Here is a 22,555-nt window from a genome sequence, read left to right on the forward strand (position 1 = left end):
CAGGAGCAACCAAAGCAGTCTGGCCAAGGTACCCCTTCTACCTCTTCATATGGTCTAGGCAAGAGCCAGGTGGGTAGCCAAAGATTGAGCCCAGTAGACTGTGAGCTGCAGTATCCTTGAGTGGCTTCATTGACATCACTGATAATGGCAATGGTAATTTGATATATAGTGTTACCAATGACGATATTGATTTAATTTATGAGCTGATCTGTAACATCGAGCGTGAAGTTATGAGTAGTACGTTTGAGAGAAGTTGTGGTTGTTTTACTAATCATAACTGGCACATTTTTCGGTTTTGGGGACAATAACATAGCAACAATAATATTCTTCAAACGGAAGGATTTTTTTTAGCAGGAGTTTAAAAAATATGTTTACATGTGTATGTACCCACAAACACGCAAGAAACCATTTATACAACCTTTTCCAAAAAATTAAATGAGGCCTGTGAAGTAATACAGAAAAAGAACATCCACAGCTAACATTCAATACTTTGATTTCTTTGGAGGAGGCCCAAACTGATTATGCCTCATGCGTGATGTTAGTAAAGGTTCATTAGAGTCTAATGAGCAGTCCTCCTGTGAGGGAACCTGCACATTCTGCTCACAAGGGAAAACATCAGCAGATTTAGAGGCATCATTTATTACTGCTATGGTCTGTTTCTCGTTGGGCACTTTTACTGTTTGAGCAAGTATATCTTTTATAGCTTCCATACACCTGGTGTTATTTTCAACGCAGTCTTTTAGAGTACCATGCATTGAAGTCAACTCGTTCTGGATGTGCACATTACTTTTTACACAGCTTGTGACTGCTTTTGTCAAATTATCAATACTTTTCTCTATCTGCATCAATGCATTTAAAGAAGACACATTGTCTAGATGAGAGGTCCTGTGGTGCTTTTTCATAGTTACTGTGTGGCGGTGTACTAAACGATTCATTGTCTGCATCAAAAGGCGCTGCTGTTCAGTATTATGCGCTAGTTTATCTTGAAACTGCAACGTTTGGTCCATATTACATGCATTGCTTGTTTGACTGTCCATCGACCTTTCAAGCATCTGACCAATTCCACCTACTTGACCCTTGCAATCTACTCCACCCATTTCACCCATATGATAAATGTCATCAAGCTGCCTATGTAGAGCGCCTGCACTCATTGCAGAGTTATATCCCATTCCGTACCCTTGTGCCCTCTGACCCATTCCACCCGATTCGTACTCTCTGCCTGGCAAAGCATCTTCAATTGGACCGATGGCCGAAATTTTCTCAGCAATGTTAACATTTCTTGCTGGGTAAACATCTTTCACTGCCCCAGATTTCCCAGCAACATACCACTCTGGCATGATTACGTTATTGTCAAAGTCAACCACATGCTGCACATTCCTCAGAACTTTTGTACTTGACGAATAATTTCCATCACTCTCTCCGACTTCCAAAATTATAACTTTGTTCGAAGTGTCCGCCATACTTTTCTCTTCAGGCTTAACTTCCAAAGAGGACTGTTGTGCAATCAATACTTCCTGCTCTGTACCCGACTGGTCACTTGATGGGGCATGGGCTGTGAAAAGGAAAACTCAGTGAGATTGGACATACAGTGAAAGATATTGAAGATTACGTTTTGTTGCTTCATAGAAAGAAGGGAAATAACTGACCTGGCTGTTCCTTTTCTGAAAGTACTAGGGCGGCGGTGTCCATTCCATCTATTTCGTTCATACCAGGCAGTTTCATCGTCTTCACCACTTTCATTTCAACTTTGCTGAGGTTGAGCACCAAGGGGTACTTAGCCTCAAAACCTTTGGAATGCCACTGTGCCAGTGCCTTGCTATAATCTTCACGCACTTTCTTGCGCAGGTCATGCCATTTTTTTTTAATGTCAATCAGACGGCGTTTGGTGGTGGATGTAGCATTTATTTTCTGCAGGATACTTTGCCAGATACCGTTTTTAACAGGGAGGGAAGTACAATGGGACTTTCCACCAAATAATAGTTCATAGTTTGCTACAACCGAGTCAACAAGCAGTTCCAGTGAGTGTGGTGAGAACTTAGCCTTTCTTTTTCTACATGCCAAAACACCAGCCATGATTCGAACCAATAAGTATCTCACAGGAAAATTGCCTTTTTCACAACTGTAACAAATAAGTGGACTTCAGAAATGACCACTGCGTTGGCTACTGCCACATTAATCTTCTGCATGAGGCTTATGCACCTTAGAAGAAACAGCATCTAAATTTAGGACGCATTATTACCCAGTAACGTGCATCGGCCTTTTTCCTTCAGATGTTCGATCAACCATGTGTCAGCATGCTGGAAGGTAAACAGTGAGAATTAACATATTTTCTTTTAACCAGAAATGTTACTTATGTCTACAAAAGCTTACAAATACATGGCACTCATATCCTTCTAAAGTCATTGGGGGTGGCAGTAATAATAAATCAAATAATAAGGCAAAACTAAGTGTTACACTTCCTGTTTATTATGCCATGTGTCATCTGTATGCCATAGTAATTTCTGAAATCCTTTGCTTTCAAGGTTATCTTTTGTGGGGCTGCTCCCTAAAGTACCTCAGACCATCAATCAACAAAAATGTTTTGCATACATTTTAAAAATATCACTTATTTCCTTTCACCCTTCACATAGAGCAAACTTTTCTGATTGTGTATACAAAAGCATTACGTTTCAAACATATTACAAGGAATCATATTAATGTAGAATTTGTACAGTATGCATTATTCTTCTCTCACGCATATTTGAAAAATTGCATACGTGGGTCCTATTGAGCCTGCTATTGCTTTGCCACTGGTCTGTATGTAGATAAGGGAGATATATATATATATTTGAGTAAATTATTGTTGAGGTTCTCAGAAGTGTTGAGCATGTTTAGGACTGGTCAGAGGTGATGTAAGTCAAGGTACAAGATGCAAGCACAGGTTGGTCTTGATGGAGACTGATGCATACTTGCCAGACTGCATTCTAAGAAATTAGGTAGGTTGGCCGATAATACATAGAGGCACTAAAAAGGTACATCAGAATAACTGATACATGCTTATCTGAATTTAGGCATTCATACTTTGTTGCTCCCCTCATAGAAATGTATAAATTGGTGCAACACTAGCAGGGTGACAAAGTTCAGTGGGGGGCATCCATTAACAGTGGCAGCTCACAGTTATGGGTGTTGGGGCTCTGCCCTTCCTTTTTTAAGATGTACACTCTCTTTTCACACAAAAAATAATGCTGATACAGGTACCCTCACTTTGAAAAAAAGGTCAGGCAGTGTGAACGAGTGATGGAGTGAGGTGGCAAAACAAAATTTTGTGTACCCCTCGTGAAATCAATGTTCCATAATGTTAATATTTACTAATAATGTGTTGTGGTAAAATAATCAACAATAGTAGAAGATGCACACACATGCACACATGGGATTACTAAATTTGCCTGCATGAAGCAAAATAATTAACTAATATGTGTTGTTACTGTGATGTGAACTAATGCACAGCTTAAATATAAATAAACGCAGCTTAAATGTGCTTATTGTACACTATTTTGTGCTAGAAAGTCGTCGGATATGCGAGTATAAAACACATTTATGTGGCTTATTTGCTAGTTAATAACTAATGGGGAAACATTAGTAAGGTGGGAGGTAAACAGAAGGGCTTCGGTTCCATATTTGACATGAATTTGTGTTTGTTTCTATGATAGTTCCAAAAGTGGCCTCTGAGGCCTACCAAAAACATGGCTGCTCTGGTAAACTGCAAGCAAGTGCTGGACTGCGCATGCGCGCCCAAAGCCTGCAAGCGAGAATGAATTGCCTGTGCTCGGATGGGAGGTTCAAGGCTACCTCGCCCTGGAAGCTAGGATGGTTGCCAAAACATGGACGTTCGAATGTTATGAACCTGGGAACGAAACCCAAAGTTGCAAGTCAAGGAAGTGACTAGGCCAGAGACTGTCCTAAACAATAACCCTTTACAAAATCGCCGATTCACCGTGAATATGATGCTGTAATGATGAGGAAACACTCATCTACCCCAAATTTGGCCAATCAGAACCCAAGTTAGTGTTGTTAGATACTTTTTATATAGATTAAGTTAGGAAATTAGTGTATAAAACCCCTGATTTTGCTTAGAGGTATCGCTCTTTTCGATTTCTTCTAGAAGTGCTGTCGGATTGCAGATCGAATCCTGGATGTAAGAACTCTTTGATTTATTGCTTGTTTTTTCTTTGCAGGACTGAAGGATAAGATGAGGGTGTTAGTTAGGGATGTTAGGAGAGAATGAATTGGAAACTATCTGTCTTTTGCTAAACTTTACATTGACTTCTGAAATAAATGTCTATTTTCCGAGCCTTTAAATAAAATGATCATTTTTGAAATAAAGTTAAAGATTTTACTGAATAAATAATTAATAAATGCCTAAATGTCAGACATACTTAAAGTTTGCTTTAAATAAAAATTAGATAAATGGAGAATTAAAGCTGGTCTTGTATTTTCCTACGCTTGATTTTCTTTCTAGCATATCCATTGCCACTATGGTGGTGTGTCTGAACAAGATGGTGTTTAATGAAAACCATGGCAAATTGTTTTAAACTATAGGTGTGAATAATAATAGTTATTTTGGTTTAGACACTCCGCCAATGTTACAGCATTACTCCTTTATGTTTCACCAAAGCCCTGAAGTTAAACTAAATGAATAAAGAATGTGCACAGTGTTATGGGCCCCACTGGTGAATGGATGTGCGTTTGGATACTTTAGGGTAATGGTGAAGTGGATTTAGAATTTATTTTTGGAGGCCCGCTGTAGCACGAGCAGCAGACAGGAGTTTCTCAACCCACGTCTAACTGTGCCGGTCAGATTTTGCAGGCTGACAATGTTACAGTCTTCAAAGCCTTAAATTGACACCCTGAAGCGCCAACCTTTTGATGATGCATTGCAGACTCAGTTAAAATCAGTCTTGAGCACTCCTGCCTTAAGCCATGCAGCACCAAGGGCTGAATTAGGAGGGAGCGCTATTTGCTGTAGAGTAATAACGCAGATTTATGGGATGAGCGTAACCATGCATTTAGTACTATTTTTGTCGCTCAAAATGTACCAATAGATGAAAAATGCATTTTGCACTAAGATACCAGCACTAAATGCACCAGAACATGAACAGCAGCAGGCACAAGCGCTCTATTACTGTACTCTTGTGGTAGGCGTTTTTGCTTCAAATCATATAATTTTGCTCAATCCTACACTGGATGTCCATCATTAGGGAAGCCTGCCTCACTCACCCAACACGCTCCAATCTCATCACAGGGTGGGGGGATCAGTAAGATTCACCCTACCCTGCTCTGTGACAACTGAGGAAAGGAGGGTTTAATAAAACAGGAAACTCAAAGCCTTTGTAAAGCATTAGGACGTCTTGTGAACGGACTTCAGTCACAGTTACAGGCTCAGCTCCCAGATCCATGGTTATATTGTGGAGTATTTAGTTACCCATACCAGCACTGGAGAGAGTCTGCCATCACTGACAGATGGAGAAGACCCAGGGAGCTGAAGACTATCCTGTCTTGTCTGCAAATACTTAGGGTTGTTGTTCTATATTCCATGTACGCTTCACTACTTTTTAAAATGAAAAACAAAATGAAAATGACAGCTTTGCTCTGAGATTTCCCTTGGCTGTCTCAGAGCAACACTATAATGTTCACAGAATTTTTCAGTTAATTTTCCATATTGAAAAAGTTGAGTACTTGCAGACAATATTTATCCTGGACATCTATCGGACAATGAAATTATAGTATCAGAACACAATCTTTTGTCTGTGCTCACTTCGTACACAAGCATGAATTGGATCCCCTTGAAAACTTTCAGGGAGCACTAATGAGAGGTACACAGTCAGGGCTGGTCTAACTTCAAGGCCACAGCACACAGTGCTTCAGATCTTGGCTCAAAGCACTGAGGTGGGCACACTTAAAGATCTTGCTGAACTTTAGCAGTAGCTGGGGGTGAGATTGAACAGCTGTACCCACTTCTTCTGGTGGCAGGTTGTCGGACCTGGCCATTTTTTCAGGGTTATCTCCAAACCTTTTGCCTTCCTCCTGTATTTTTCTGACCCTCTTTTTGTTGGCTTTAGGACTCTGGGCACTTTATCACTGCAAAACTGTACATGCTCTCCTTTAAACATGGTATGATTGGTTTACACCTATTTGGCATTTGAAAATTAACTTTCAAGTCCCTTGTACAGTCGTATCATATATACCCAGGGCCTGTAAATTAAATGCTACTAGTGGGCCTGCATCGCTGCTTGTGCCACTCACAGAAGTAGCCTTTCAAACCTGTCTCAGGCCTACCACTGCAGAGCCTGCATGCACAGTTTACTACCACATTGACTTGGCATTTAAAGTTACTTGCTAAGCCAGAAACTCCCCTTTTACTACACATAGGTCACCCATAAGGTAGTCCCTACATAGCCCAATGGGCTGGGTGCTGTGTACTTAAAAGGTAGTACATGTGCCTTTATTGTGTGGCATGTCCTGGTAGTGACAAACCGTCTATTTGGTTGCTCACTGCTGCAAGGCCTAGTCTCATAGGCTGGCATTGGGAATTCCCCTATAGGTACTTAAGTGGTATTTCCTGACATGAATGGAGTAGCGTCACCTTGTTTGGTATGTCTGGAATAGTGTTGATAAATCCTGCTTATTGGTGTAGGTGGATCTGTAATTACTATTTTAGAAATGGCAATTTTAGAAAGTGGTATTTCTTTTTTTTTAAATTTATTTTCAAATTTTCTTATACATCTCGTATACATAAAGAATGCAGAGTGGTACAATTTCAAATATCAAGTCACATAGCAATCGTCACATATATAGAGTCTCATATAATGTAGCTCAATTGCTTGGCAGCCTAAGTGTACCTAATAGCAAATGTGGATTTCTTCAGACTCATCAGTCCACCCCATCCCCCCCAAACCCGCAAGGACCATCCACACCCAGACCTACACAAAGGAAAAAGGAGAGCAACCAAAAGAAAAAAAGAGCATTAAACATAACCAGCACTTATATGGTATTTCCATCAGTGCACATATAGGGAAGTTTTGGAACATACAGACAGTGAGATAGTAGCACATTCATCCTACCCCCTCTGGCACTATTCCACTTTCAACCTGAGATGCAGATTTCTGGCGTTCACGTTCAATGTATGCCTTGTACGGGCCCCATATTTTCTTTGGGCGCAATGAACTTGGCATTAGGGAAGAATATAGATCACAGTTAACGTTGCAATAGGACAAGCTGCGTAACCATTTCTGAAGGGTAGGTACAGTACGTTTGCCCCACAGCAGCGCTATTTCCCGTTTGGCCAGTAATAGCTCTAGAGCTGCAAATCTCCCAACTTTTTTGGGGAAATTAACTGTATAGCCCAGGAGCGCAATATCTGGTGTGAGAATAAGCATGAGCCCCATTATATCTCCTAGTGTGTCATGTATTTGTTCCCAATATGTCTGTAGTTTGGGGCATGTCCACGTAAGGTGGGCAAAGTCAGCTTGTGGAGCGGAACATTTCAAGCAGTGATGGGGTCTGAAGGGATCAATCCTGTGCGCCATGGCCGGAATGTGATATAAGCGGCGGAGAGATTTGAAGTGAATAAGCTTGTGCCTGCTGTTGAGGGAGACTTCTCTGGTTACCTTGTAGCACTTTTCCCATTGATCGTCTGTAATGGGACTATCTAGGTCTTGTTCCCATGAAGTGCGTATTTTAACATCAGTCACCAGTCGCAGACTAGAACATGATCTATACATTTTGGAAATGAGGTCGGTGCCAGTGTCGCTCTCAATAATCAATGTGAAAGGGGTCATAGGTGCGGGTGTAATCGGATAAGTGGGTAGCACTGCTCTCAATGCTGAACGGACGCGTTGCAATATAAAGGTATCCATGACAGATCTGTCTTGGAACCGGGCCTCCTCTGCCACTGAGAAGATATGATACTCAGGATATAGATCCCCTACCTTTGTGATGTTGAAGTTAATGTGCGCTGTACCAGTATTTCCTCTGTGATGGGGAGCCATAGAGGATTTGGAAGTGGTAGAGCCGGAGAATATAGAGTGTTAAGTCTTAGGAAGTCTCTGCAACCTGTCCCATGCCCAGCTAGTAGTGGAGACGGTTTGTATGTCGCGCAGGTCTCTGGGGATGCCCTTTGGTAACACAGAGGATAACTTCAAAGGAAGTACAAAATCAGCCGCCGGTCGCAAGAATGGAACACGAGCATCTGGGTGATACCACGCAAATGCATAACTACATTGAACCACTAAGTAATAGAGATAAGGATCAGGCACCCCGTAGCCCCCTCTGTCACTCGGAAGAGTAAAGATCTGCCAACGGGCACGAGGCCTCTTACCCCCCCCCCAAACTAGTCGTATCAGATGGGTGCGCAGTTGCAAAAAAAAATTCTTAGTGAGAGGGACGGGGATGTTATTAAATAAATCCCAAAATTTCGGGAGAAATATCATTTTAAGTATAGCGACCCGGCCAGCCATTGACAACGGAAAAAGCAGCCAACGTTCCACCTATGTCTCCAACCTGTGCATCGCCTGCCCATAATTTAAGCTGATAATATTAGCAGCGTCTAGGTGCACGTAAATGCCAAGGTATTGAGTCGCTGCACCATTCCAAAGGAAATTCACAGTCCCAAGGGGTCATGCTTTCTGTTAATGGGAAAATTACAGATTTGTGCCAGTTAATGCCTAGTCCTGAAAAGTGGCCAAACCAAAGTATTTCCCTTACGATTGGTTCAAGGTGGTCCTGTGGGTGGCGCACATAGAGAATGGTGTTGTCTGCAAAGAGTGAGACTAATAAAGGCCCTATTTTAAATTGTTGACCCCGTGGAGGTGTCGCTCTTGAAAATGTCTTATCAGAGGGTCCATGGCTAATATGAATAATAGGGGGGAGAGAGGACATCCCTGTCGCATGCCATGTGTCAAAGAAAATGGATGTGAGAGTGTGCCATTAATACGGAGTCTAGCCGTTTGGTTGGTATACAACAGAGGTGGCCACGAATCCCATTGGCATCCCCATGCGGCGCATCACCGAGAAAAAAAGAAGGCCACTCGAGAGAATCAAATGCCTTCTCAGCGTCTAATAAGACAGCCGCAGCAGTCACTTTTGGATCAATTCTGTGAAGGACAGTGAAGAGAATCCAAAGATTGAGAGAAGTGGAACGGTGTGGGAGAAAGTGGTATTTCTCTGTGCTTATAAATCTATGTGCTTTGCAGCACGACTCCAATTAACGTTTGGGCCTTTCCAGACAGCCATCATACAGGGAGCGTTGGGTGTAACAAGGTTGAATGCATTCAGCCGCATACTGAATGGCCTTGCTGGGCTGGCAAAAAGGGAGGAGAGCGCACCTACATTTGTATAGGCTGTTGCCTGACCTCACACAACGGGCTTAGTTTCCCCCCTACTGTACGTTTGGAGCCAAGGCTCAGTTGAAAGGGGGTGTTGTGCACTTCTAAGGTTTATTTTGCACGCTCTTCGGGGTTCCTGAATACGAGATTTAAGTTGGCATGTTGTACTGCCAACATATATCTTACTGCAGACACAGATGATAACATATACAATAAAAGGTGGATTAACAGTTTAACAGACAAATGTCATAACTCTTTTCAGTGTTGTACAAGACATTTTTTTATTTTATTCACGCCCAGATGACACACATACATTCACCACAGGTCTAAAAACTCATAGGCCGTCTTAGCCAGGAACCAGTCCTTTACCGTGGATAGGGTGTAGCTTGGATAGAGAAATTCCCTGATCGTTCTACTTCTCTTGTATGTTATGGAGGGTTTATTGGAAATCAATGCACTAACCCCTGAAACCCTTTCAACAGTGAACAATGTTTGTTCAAAATCTCGAAGACTTCATGTTCAGTTTAGAGTGTGTTGTAATGAAGGACAACCGATCCTTAGCTTCTCACTTTAGTTTAACCTTCAGGCTACTACTTCTACTTACTCCTTTGACCTTTGATGACTGCCCTTTCCAGATTGGCTGTCTCATACCGCTTGAATTTCAACTTGTTCATGGTCTGATTTACATGCTGTATTCTTTCTAAAGATGGTACTCTGTAGCTTTCTGCCTGCTGTGTAAAGCTCCACATCTAGGAATTTTATCCAAGTTTATGACATGTTAAGTGTGAACGTTACATTGAATAGATTGTTATTCAGGTAATCAAAATAAGTTCTCATCTGACTTTCCATTCCTGTCCATACAATAATCACATCGTCAATGTAAATTCCCCAGTAGAAAACTTTCTTGGTCTGTTCTGCTGCTGCTTGAGCCCAGGCATAAGTTTTCTCTACCCAGCCCATAAACAGATTCTCATACGATGATGCAAATTTCGAACCCATGGCCATGCCTTGGAGTATCTGAAACCATTCTTTGTTATATAGAAAAACATACCAAATAGCATTCTTAGCAAAACAGGGGTCTTACTGGATATCCTCCCAACCGGACTATAGCCCAGTTTGGCTGTCTGTAGAAAAAGCGATTCTGAAGGGGCTCAGCCCAAGCGCCCTACTCACTGTCAAACCCAGCCCCACCCTAGGCCCAGGTCTAATATTCAAAAACATGAAAATGGCTCTCTTAAAAGTCAGTAAATATTTACCACATCAATTCCGAAATTCACAGTGGGAGTCTTTATGGCACAACACAACCATCACATACAAAGGGAAACCTCTCAATTACCAAGCCTGGATAGACAAGGGCGTCATATTCCCCCACCAACTCGTCGGAAACGCCCTACCTCTAACCTTTCAATAATATTGAATTTTATAAATTCCTACACATTAAAGTAGCTCTAGCAAAGGCTAATCTGAAAGATGCCACTCCTTCACTCCTAGACTTATTCCCCTCCCTTAACAAACAAGGACACCAAGTCTCTAGCTTGTATAAATTAATGCGTTCCCAAGCGTCCTCCCTAAATCCACCCATCCAACAATACTGGGACTCATTCTCCTCCGTACCGAACTCGGACACGATTTGGGCCAGAACGTGGGAATCCACCACCCGCCACAAAATATGCCCTACACTGTCTCAAACCAAGTTCTGGCTTCTACATAAAGCATTCTGGACTCCCAGGAGGTTGTTTCTTCATAAAATCAAGGACGATGACACGTGTTGGAACTGCTCAGGGGTGGGTGGAGATCTGGAGCACCTAGTCTTCAAATGCCCCTGTGTTATCTCGTATTGGGACAAGATCTTTGGTTTCGTGAAGGAAGTCCTCCATATTACTCTACCAAGAGAATTCTCGTCGCTTGTACTAGGTTTTGCCAAAGCCGTCACTCTCAACGAAAACGATAGAGCCCTACTGGACCTGCTGCTGACGGCTGGGGTTAAAATCATACTTAACAACTGGGAAAGCACGAACAAAGCCTCCTTTCCTCACTGGTTGAACTGGGTATCGTACTTGAGAGGTGCTGACAATATATCCTTGACCTCCTCCCCGTGGAGACCCCCATCGAGGAAAATCTGGTCCTCGCTGGACACTCATTTTGATACATACAAACCTCCTTGAATCTTGTTTACAAGGCCCAAGAGCGTGTCATCACACAATGTTTCATACTGATTGTTAGCCAATCTATGTTTTTGCACATTCCTAACCACAGAGTGATGACTCCAGCTCCCACATGTACTACAGGTTTGGGTTACGAAAATGTTCAGCTTATGTAGCCTCTGCGATAGTGGGGTGGTGCCTAGCTCCTTCAAGGTCAGGCTTTACATGACACCAGTTATCATCGGAATGTATGTGGACATTTTAAGGGTATCTTATGTAACGTGATGGACTCATTGTTTTATGTTTTATGGACTCATTTGCATTATTGGTGACAATTTTCTGTATTCCTATTCATGTGACTGTAACTATTCGTACTGAACCGAATATTCCTGTACTGATGATTCTCTTTGCAGCTCCTAATAAAAAATCTTTTGAAATGTTATATAGAAAAACATTGTTGGTCAAAATTAAACCAATCCCAACAAGCAACATGTTATTATGTGCAAAGTAGTTGTCTTTCTGAGTTCTGTAATGGGGTTACCACGCAAGGACTGTCTTTGCTTTGCTTGTTTCGCTTACGGTCTGCATGATTTTAATTTCTTGTTGTTTTTCTCCCCATGCTTAATGTTAGTTGGAATGATTTACCATGAAACCTTGGATTCATGCATCACCGATATCACAACAATTATGATTTTTGAAGGAACATACTAACTGAAGTCCACATAGAATTCTGTTATAAGGAACTACTTTTGCATGTCTGTAAGTCAGGGCATTTTAGAGTACATGAGTTTGGGTTTGATATCTATGTGGGTGGAGTACTTGCATCCGAAATTTGCACCTTTGGGCACTTGAGACTGCAGGGCGAACAGTTTTGACTGTGGTATAGACTCTATATGACCATTCTTGTAAGTTACGACCTTTATTTTTACATTATAATGGACCCTTGTGTTCTTCATTGTGCGCTGTGAATTTTGGCAGGCACTAGTGGATGGATGAAGCTGATAGGATCCTACATTGGAGGTTTTAGTAGGAGCTTGTGGTCAAACTGTACTAGCAAAATGTGAGGCAGGATGCACGCCTCTTATCATGTTTTGTCCTGCTTGTTGTTTCTCTTTCTCTTTAGGAATGGTGTTTTAGGGGCGATTTTGTCTTCATTTTGTAACTTCTTGCACTCTTTCATTAATTATTTGGGCATGTAGTTTTTACCCTACACTGACAGGATAACGAGTACTATTTCAGGGACTGCATAATATGCACTCATTGTAATATTTGACCATTGACTGGTTGGCAAAGTCAGTGTTGGTTCATATTGTGATGTCTCTAACAATATAAACTATATATTTTCATATAATCTGTTAGGGGTCTCTTTTTGGTGCATTTCTTGTGTTTAACACATTGCCTCTGGGATATGCCTGAATGCTATTGCAAAGCTACCAAGGGGATGAGCAAGGGTTATCTTTGGTGTGTGATCTACCTGTCCTGACTAGAGTGGTGGGTTCTGCCTGGCTTAGGGGCATACCCTAGCCAATCAGAAACCACATTTCTAACACAAGTGTTTCCACAGGCGACATCCATGCATCAAGATGAGTTCAAGTTCACTGCACACCGTAAGACAAATCATTAGAGTCGCACTGACAGAAAACTAATATGCGGTCATTTTGCAGCATGACTATTTATGCCCCAGAACCAAATAAATCTTGTATAAACAGCCTAATTGTTCCAAGAAGTGTATTCAATTTGTCTGGGCCGGCCCATTGCTACAACCTTCTCAATGAGTTTGAGTTCTCACAGTCTTGTGGCCACAGGTATTCAGTCATTTTAAAGTGCTATAAGGCAATTATATAGTGCAGGTTTAGTGTATTGATATATAAGCTGATTCCTAATCCTCTTTCCCTGCCACCAAATATTTAGGTCCGTGATCCTGTACCTCTTCAAGTACCCAGGTGATTTTAGTAGCACGTACATAACCTTTTATAGCACTTCGTGCCACACTGCAGCCGTTTCTAACAGGCACATGCACCAAAACTTTTTGCGAATGCAAACGGTGCGATTCGCAAAAATCGCTTTTGCAATGCATGAAACAACTTTCCACTCGCAATTTAAGAAATTGCTATTTTTTTGCGATTTCGTAAATTGCATTTAAGGAATCGCAAATTGCGATTCCTTAAAGGCAATGTAATAGTGATTTCGCTATTTGGGCCCGCTATTTACCATGGAATCATACCACATGGTAAATAGCGAAAACTTTGAAAAATACACTAAAGTGTATTTTTCAAAGTTGTGGGTTACACACACACACACACACGTCCTTGGGACATGTGTGTGTGAAACATATGTGCACAGATCAATTTCAGGGGTGCAATAGGGTGTCCCTTGAAATTGCATGCGCAATTTTGCGAGTTCCTATTGGTACTCACAAATTCAGTTTGCATTTTCCTATTCATTCCTTTGGGCCAGTAGGCCCATAGGAATGAATGGGAAGTCATTCCTTATACGCGACTCGCAATTTGCGAGTCGCAAATAAGGAGTGTGTAGGAATTGCTATTATTATAGCGATTCCTACATGCATAGGATTTTGACAGTCCTTAATTGCGAATCCTTAATAAAAGACTCACAAAATCCTAGCTCGATGCATTAGTCTTTAAGTGAGTTAAATGACAGCTATTACTATTACCAATGTATTGGCGCTCAGTCTACCAACTTTGAAAGAACGCAAGGCTGAGTCTGCCTTCCTAGGATTTTAACAAGTGATCTTTAGATCAATGTAAATGGCAGCATCCAGTGTTAATTCACAGAGACCTAATGTTACTCTGTGCTATTTGGTTCCGTGTTGCTTTGCAAAAACTAGTGTTGTATGTAAAATATGACCATTACCTTTTGGGGCTGTAAAACAACACTGACTTTTGCATAAAAAATGAGTTAAATAATTTGCATACATTCTTTACGGCCAAATGCAACCTTACAGTAATGTGGTTATAAACAAGTTCCTTGCTGCAAATTTGCACACAAAGCAGGCATTTTAGGCAGTCATGCCCCGGACTTAGTGTTACTATGTGAGGTTTGTTGGTTTAGAGCAAACATTCCCACTTGTCAGTTCTTGCCCACAGAAATAGTTTTGTGGCTCTGCATGAAAGCATTCACTCAGATGAAGACATATTTTATTGTTATGGTGCAATCGCTGACTTGTGTGGCAGTGGATACATTTATGAGCCTATGAAACTTCCCAGCCTGCTAATCAGACAAGGCATGCTTTCTATTTATTGGAGAGATATAGGTGTGTAGGCACAGTGTCTGTATGTGAAAGATGCATGCAAAGGATTCTGCGAAGATCCTGCGTACGAGAGATGCTGGGAAGTAAGGGAAAAGGAAGAAATAAAGGGCAAGGGATAGAATTGGTCTGGGTTGAAGCTAAAACATAATTCAGAATGGAAAAGACAGTAAGGAGGAGATATGGGATTAGATGGAAGAAGGAGAAAAAGTACATGAAGATGGAAAGGTAGGTAGGGAAATTTATAGGAAACAGACGGTAAGGAGAAAGGGGTGGCAAGTTGGAGAAAGAAGAGGTGAGACAGAAGCAGAGCTGGAGGACAGAAAGACAAAGGACTGAAGAAAGATGGTGAGAAGTGAAGAAGGAGCGATAATGAGAATGAAGAAAAGATGGTGAGAGAGAGGGAAGCCGCATAAACAGCTGTAGAATATCTGGCAGACTGTAACAGAATTTCCTTTAAAACCAATAATTGTTTAGACAATTTTAATTGTAATATTTTGTACAATACACCAGTTTGGCCTCCATTTTGTTACGTTTTTTTGGGTTGAGAACCCCTAAACCCAGCGGAGTCTTGCCTCATTAGCTCAGTGATTCAAAAAAGGGGGTGGTGATGAACAGAGTGTCTGAATTAAGCAGACCACTCTTACCCAGTCCAAAGATCAGGGCTTGATCCATCACCGTTTTTTAGCTCACTGCACCCTCCCAGCTCAGAACTTGGCTATATGCAAATTAGTCTGCCCTGGCCCAGTGCATCATGGGAACAGGGCAGACCAAACTACCAAGCCAATTCTTATACTGGGAAGGAAACAAGCTACCGGGGACCGGTTTCTGGCATTTCAGCCGTCTTCGGCCCGGCTTGCTTGAATCCTGATGGTGCAATGAGCTAGGGACTCACATCTGAGTATACCCTTCCACGCTTATGGTGGACAAAAATGATTAAAAAAAGGGGGGTGGCGATGAACAGAGTGTCTGAATTAAGCAGATTACTCTTACCCAGTCCAAAGATCAGGGCTTGATCCATCACCGTTTTTTAGCTCACTGCACCATCCCAGCTCAGAACTTGGCTATATGCAAATTAGTCTGCCCTGGCCCAGTGCATCATGGGAACAGGGCAGACCAAACTACCAAGCCAATTCTTATACTGGGAAGGAAACAAGCTACCGGGGACCGGTTTCTGGCATTTCAGCCGTCTTCGGCCCGGCTTGCTTGAATCACCACCCCCTTTTCTGAATCGTTTTTGGCCACTATAGGTGTGGCAGGGTATACTCAGACATGAGTCCCTTTCTCACTGCACCATCAGGATTCAAGCAAGCCGGGCCGAAGAAGGCTGAAATGCCAGTAACCGGTCCCCGGTAGCTTGTCTCCTTTCTGGTGAAGAATTGGCTTGGTAGTTTAGTCTGCCCTGTTCCCATGATGCACTGGGCCAGGGACACACTGATTTGCATATAGCCAGGTTCTGAGCTGGGATGGTGCAGTGAGATAAATAACGGTGATGGATCAATCCCTGATCTTTGGACTGGGTAAGAGTGGTCTGCTTAATTCAGACACTCTGTTCATCACCACCCCCTTTTCTGAATCATTAGCTCAGTGACATTTAGAACTGGGATTTATGCCTCACCAACTTCATATTTCACCAGCCACCACTGCTCGAGTACACTTTTTTTTTAATGTATTTTATTGAGTTTCAAAAAAATAAAACTGACAACAACGAGACTCCGTGCTGCATCACCACATTGTACAGTACTCTCATATTCAGCATATAACCATCAGCACATTCACTGAAGTTACAAAAGACTAATGTACAACTTCATGTAGGTCCCGTTCGCTGGCTTAAGCATTTTAGGTGGATGAACGATGACCCAGCACATTAAGATGAGCAACCACAGAAAAACAAGAGCAGCCTTTGCAAAGAAATAAGTGAGGGTGTCCCTTCGTCACATACAATCTAACCTCATGCTTATAAGGATGAACCATTAATGTCACAAGCAGATGTGTACTGGTGAGTGTTGAACAATTTTCAGATGTTTTTGGGCTTGTTACGTGGAGGAAGAAGCTCGCTAAAGATCTCTGTCTGCATGGAGTAGCATGTCATGTCGTTCTTCCATTGTGCGAGCCTGTGGAGAGAGCTGCGAAACCTGTTAATAGCAACCCTACGCCTGGCCATCAGCATTCCCATGTCTACCAGCCTACGAACCCCCTTTGGAATTAGCTTGGAGTAACCCAACAGTGCCACCACCGGGTCCGGATCAAGGGAGAGTTTCGTGATCAGGGCAACTTCCTTGAAGACCAATACCCAGAAGGCTGCAATGGAGGAAGTCAGTCAACTCTGCCTTACATTGATCACAAGACGCACTCTCCCGTAAACCGTACCTGTGTAGCCTCTCCGGTGTGTAGTATACCCTATTTAGGTATTTAAAGTGTACCAGGCGGTGTCGGCCAGCAAGTGAGATCCTCTTTGTGCTGGATAAACAATAGGACCACATACGGTCCGCGATTTCTATTTTCAATCCCTTTGCCATTCTAAGCGTGCTTTGGTGTAATGGTTAGCTCTTTATGACGTGGATGATTTTTAAATGGTCGCAACTATGTGCTTTGGGGGTTTCGCCCTTACAGTGAGAGTCAAGGCTACTAGTTCAGGTGGTTCTAAGTAGTTGTCCCCTAATAGTGCGTGTCGTATTATGTGAAATTGGAATCTCGTCAACATGGTAAGTTCCGATTTGTCAGTAGCGAAGTCCTCCCACTTTTTAGCAACTCTGCCGTCAAACAACTCCCCCACCTCACGTATACCCAATGCTTGAAGAGCTTGTGTAACTCCTTTCTCTTTGCAGGGGGGCAACCATATACACCAGTCTAATAAAGCTGATGGGGAATACAGTAGTGCGTCAGCCTGTAATTGTAATAAATGGTGCCAGGCATGAGTTGTGTCATTTACAGAATCTAATATACAAGTCCTACGATCTGCAGCCTGGAACAACAGAGCAGGGCAGCCCCCATGCATCCAATAGTATGCATGTGAACACGGTGCAGCCCTATAATATAAATCAAAATCCGGCGCACCTAGCCCCCCCCCCCATGGAATCTGGAAGTACGAGAATCTTCCACTTCACACGTGGCTGCTTACCTGCCGCCGCTAATCCAACCATCAATGAGATGAGATGGTAAAAAAAAAGGCTTGGGCAGCACCATGGGAATATTAATAAATAAAGACAGAAGTCGCGGCAGCACCACCATTTTCATGAAGGATAATCTGCCAAGAAGGGATAGCGGCAGCTTTATCCACTTCTCAACATCGTCTTCCAGCTTACTAAAGGTCGTCCCATAATTTTCTTTAAATACTGTGTCAGAGTCAGAGTGTATTTTAATTCCCAAATATCTGACAGCGTCTGTGGTCCATTGCAGAGGATAGTCAATCTCAAAACAAGGGGTATTTGGTGTGAGAGGAAAGATGATAGACTTTGACCAATTGACGTGCAATCCCAAAAGCCCACCAAATCGCACCACCTCCAGAAGAACAGCCGATAGATTAGATTCCGGGTGTCTGGTTTATAGGAGTGTATCATCAGTGTACGTGGACACTATACTTTTTTAGCGCGGGAAACTTATACCACGATTTTGATGGTATTCCCTCAACGCACAGGCCAAGGGTTCTGCCACTAAAACGTAAAGCAATGAGGATAATGGGCAGCCCTGCCTCATCCCTCGGGTTATGCGAATGGAGTCCGTCACTATATTACCTATCTTTATAAGGGTAGTGGGTTTGCTGTAAAGGGTACCAACCAGTTGCAAAAAGACTGAGCTCACACCCATCCTAGTTAAAACGTGCTTCATGAACGGCCACTCCACAGAATCAAATGCCTTCTCTATATCTACGAAGACCACCACAGGGGGCGTTTACGGCTTGATATGTTGCAAGGCACCAAATACCGTGCGCAGACTGCAAGTTAAATTTCTGCCAGGGACAAACCCTGCTTCTTCCGGTGCCACTAAGATTAGGACCAGGGGACCAGCCTGTTTGCGAGGATCTTTGCAAATATCTTCGTGTCCACATTAAGCAGAGACAAAGGACGATACAATGCACAGTCCTCCGAGGATTTTCCTGGCTTGAGAAGTGCAACTATTACTGCCTCGGACATGGACGGTGGCATGTGTCCCGTAAAGCACATATCATCAAAGAGCGTGGTCAGCTGCGGGAGCAATAAATCTATGAAAGCCCTGTAGAATGCGAGGTGAGGCCATCTGATCCCGGAGCGCTACCCGACCTCATGCTAGATAAAGCGAGAAGGGTTTCGTTCCTCTCTATGGGCCTCATGAAAAATTCCCTGTGTGTGTTAGTGAGCCATGGGAGTTGTATGTATGACAGCTATTCAATGATCTCCTGATCTGTGGCAGTGTTCCTAGAGGCAAATAGTTCAGAATAATATTGCCGAAATCGATCAGCCACATCAGTTAAAAGCTCACCCTCAGTGGACCTAACCCACACTGTATTCAACGTTTCTCTACGTTTCCTAAGTAGGTGCGCTAAAACAGACCCAGGTCACTCGCACTCGTTATACGCCCTGGCAGTGACATATTTACCCAGGTGCTTGATCTCATCGTCAGCCGCCGTGTTGTATTACCTAATAACTCCGCAAGCTCCCTCATCTGAGCCATCTATGCCAGTCTGCAACCGTTATTCAAGATTCTTAATTTTCCCCTCCAAGTCCGTAAGACGTTTACGTATGGAGAAAAGGACCCAAGTGTTTTGAGATAGTGATCCCCCTGATATAAACTTTGAATGCCTCCCAGACAACTTGGTAATCATCCACAAAACCTACATTCTTTTCAAAAAAGGTCTCAGCCACAGCTAGGTCCTCCTGAAAAACGGAGTCTAATAGAGAATAGGGAGGAAATCGCCACGTGAATGGGGTATGTGTCTGCTAGGTGCGTTCAGTACCAATAAAATCGTCGAATGGTCAGAGAGTGTTTGTGGAAGTACTTGATAAGATTGGACCCCGACACAAAGTGACCTGGCTGCTAGCCAATAGTCGATCCGGGTATGCAAGTTATGATAAGCAGAATAATGAGTATAACCATCAGCGTTCGGGAATTTCAAACACCATACGTCGGCCAAACCAAATCTAATCAGCATGCCTTCAATCTCTCTGGCTGCAGCAGTAATATTCGTCTCCAGCGTACTGACCTGTCCAATGCAGGACTCCGAACTAGATTGAAGTCACCACCCCCCCCCCCCTCCCAGTTGGTGTCCCTCACCATAGTTGCTCATCGTGTTCGCTAGCGTCGTAGAAAATTCTGGGTTATCAAAATTTGGGCCATATATATATATTAACAACAAGCAAGTCCATTCCCTTCCCACAGCACCTAGAGATTACGTATCTACCATCTGAATCAGTAAACAAGGGGCTGACGGTGAGTGCAGACCTAGGGTTGATCGAAGTAATTGCCCCGCGCGCATGTGTGGTGAAGCCAGCTGCATGAATGTTACCTAACAGGCCTCTGCACCGCAGCATAGGGGAATTAAGCGCGAGATGAGTTCCTTGTAGAAGTGCCACATCAATATTGTGTCTTGTAAGGTACGAGAGGACTTTACAGACTTTTCTATGATCGTTCAGCCCCGAACGTTCCATGTGAGCGCTCTAAGTGTGTCCGCTGGGAGATCTCGACCACCCCCTCCACGTGTGTACTAGGGTCAATCATCGTTGCCTTACTTCAGTAACGTGTTGTGCCACGGTATTATGCAACAAGTGAATTTTTCTAAGATCATGTGTACTGCAGCGTCTGAGCCACAACAGCCCTCCTCCCCCTACCCACATCAAGATCCCCCCAACCATCCCCCCAGCCAGGACCTGACGAAACAATACTCCTAGTTCCTCATGAAACAAAACATACATTGCAATGCTGTGAACCAAAATAAAAGAGAACTGTCCCACCCACAAAAAACCAACAATGACAAAACCCCAAGTGTGTGTAACACGTGTAGGCGGAGGTTGCCAACTGTGTCTCGTCGCCCAAATGGGCAACAATCTACGGCCTTCCAGATTCCAAAAGCATATTTTATGCATTAACCAAAGGCTCACACACCCTGCCTATGTAATATCCATGTAACCCAGTGCACAGCCCACTGAATCCCTCCACCAAACACTAAAGGGGCAGGCCGGTTCGATCAGCATACGGTAAAGTAAAAGATAACTGTGCCACGTGAATGAGTGCAACAAAAACCCCCCTGCACCCACAAAAAGGATGTTAACATCAATAGACTGGTTGCGTAAGGCGCTTTCCCCCCCATTATGTAAATCTTATCTGTACATCAAATGGCAAGTTCAGTCCTGTTCCTCCAGGGAGCCGTCAACCGCTCCAGTCAAGGCCTCCCTATCAGGGGTACATCTCCGCTCCTTTGCCCAGTCCTTTATGGCTTTTTGCGGCATCTTAGGGTCCGTGAAGATATGCGACCTGCCCTCAATTGACCCGCAGGTGAACCGGATACAGCATCGTGTAATCAATGTTTTGATCTCTCAGCTGCTTCTTGAGTGATACAAACTGGCGACGTGCTTCCTGCACCTTCACTGTAAAATCTGGGAAGATGGCAAGTGTAGACCCCTTGCAGTGCAAAGTCTGTTTCTCCCATGCGCTTCTTAACGCTGCGTCTCCATCTCGATAATTGAGTAGCTTTGCTATTATGGGCCTCGGAGGAACTCCAGGTGCTCCAGGTGCTGGGCGCAGGCCCAATGAGCGGTGTGCTCGTTCGACCACAAACATATGCAAGAAGACGTTCGAGCCGAGCAGCGTGATCAATAGTTTCTCGATGAACTGCTCCATATTGCCAGTAGAGGTCGATTCCGACAGGCCAAAAATTCGCAGGTTACTTCTCCGAGACCTCGCCCCCAAGTCCTCTGTCTTGCCCAGCAACACCTGGAGCACTCGATCCATACATTTGTGGCCGGTGTCCATGTCAGTCTGTGCCTCCTCTACCTCCGTGATGCGTCGCTCCGCCATGTCAAGGCATTCAGCCTGCTTCTCCATCCTTTCAGACATCCGGTCCATGCCGTAAGAAAGGGAGTCAATCTTCGTCCCCAATACCGTTTTAGCGAGTTTTGCAGTCTTTTTTCCATTGAGACCAGCATGGACTTAAGATCACCCTCATGTGACTCACATTTTCGCTCTTCGTCCTGCTCTTTTCTCTGGCTGTCCGAAACCGCTCTCTGGGTTTGCGTTGTTCAAAAGACAGCTTCTGTTGTGTTTTGTCAGTCCTGCCCATTGCAGCACGCCACAGTAGGACCTTTCAGGACCGGAAGGAGCAGCACCACCACAACTAGGAATTAAGCAATGCGGATCAGAGTTAGGCCAAGCAAAGTGGGGCAGCAAAGGATCACAGTTTGTCGTCCTCTACACCAGGGCGGCAGTCCAGCACACCAAAACAGAGCAAAGGGCACACAGCTGGCAAGTTCGGGGCGTCTCTGCAGCACAAGGCCCTACCACTCCGCAGAGGGGCCCGTATATATCAGCGTACCACCTCAGATGTGCAGGAAATCGGTTTGCGGGGATGTGGCTCCGGACAAATGCAGGATTCGAGTAGGACAGTTTATTTGAAATGAAGAGCTCCTCGCTCAGGCGGCCATCTTTGACGCCGTAAGCTCCGCCCCCCACTCTTGATTACACTAACAAGTATTGTTCTGGGCACAAAGGTGTCCAAATAGATACATAATGAAAATTATGGTTTAACAGTATTTACTTTAATAAGAAAAACTGTACCAAGACTAAAAGCATAATCAGAGAAATGAGTTTTG

At 43.5% G+C, this 22,555-nt stretch overlaps 1 protein-coding gene across 1 annotated transcript in view; it reads right to left on the bottom strand.

Annotated features, from left to right (window-relative positions):
• Positions 1–332: 332 nt before the first annotated feature.
• Positions 333–22,555, bottom strand: part of LOC147703512 (uncharacterized) — a 42,590-nt gene continuing 20,367 nt past the window's right edge. Inside the window, exons 2-3 of the mRNA XM_086931881.1 lie at positions 1,647–2,297; positions 333–1,552 (exon numbers count right to left, since the gene is read on the bottom strand). Of these exons, the coding sequence (XP_086788007.1) occupies positions 483–1,552; positions 1,647–2,073 (1,497 nt within the window). The 5' untranslated portion in view covers positions 2,074–2,297 and the 3' untranslated portion in view covers positions 333–482. The remainder of the gene's footprint in view (positions 1,553–1,646; positions 2,298–22,555) is intronic.

The sequence above is a fragment of the Lissotriton vulgaris genome, chromosome 7, assembly GCF_964263255.1.
Source record: "Lissotriton vulgaris chromosome 7, aLisVul1.2, whole genome shotgun sequence".
Taxonomy (NCBI): Eukaryota; Metazoa; Chordata; class Amphibia; order Caudata; family Salamandridae; genus Lissotriton; species Lissotriton vulgaris.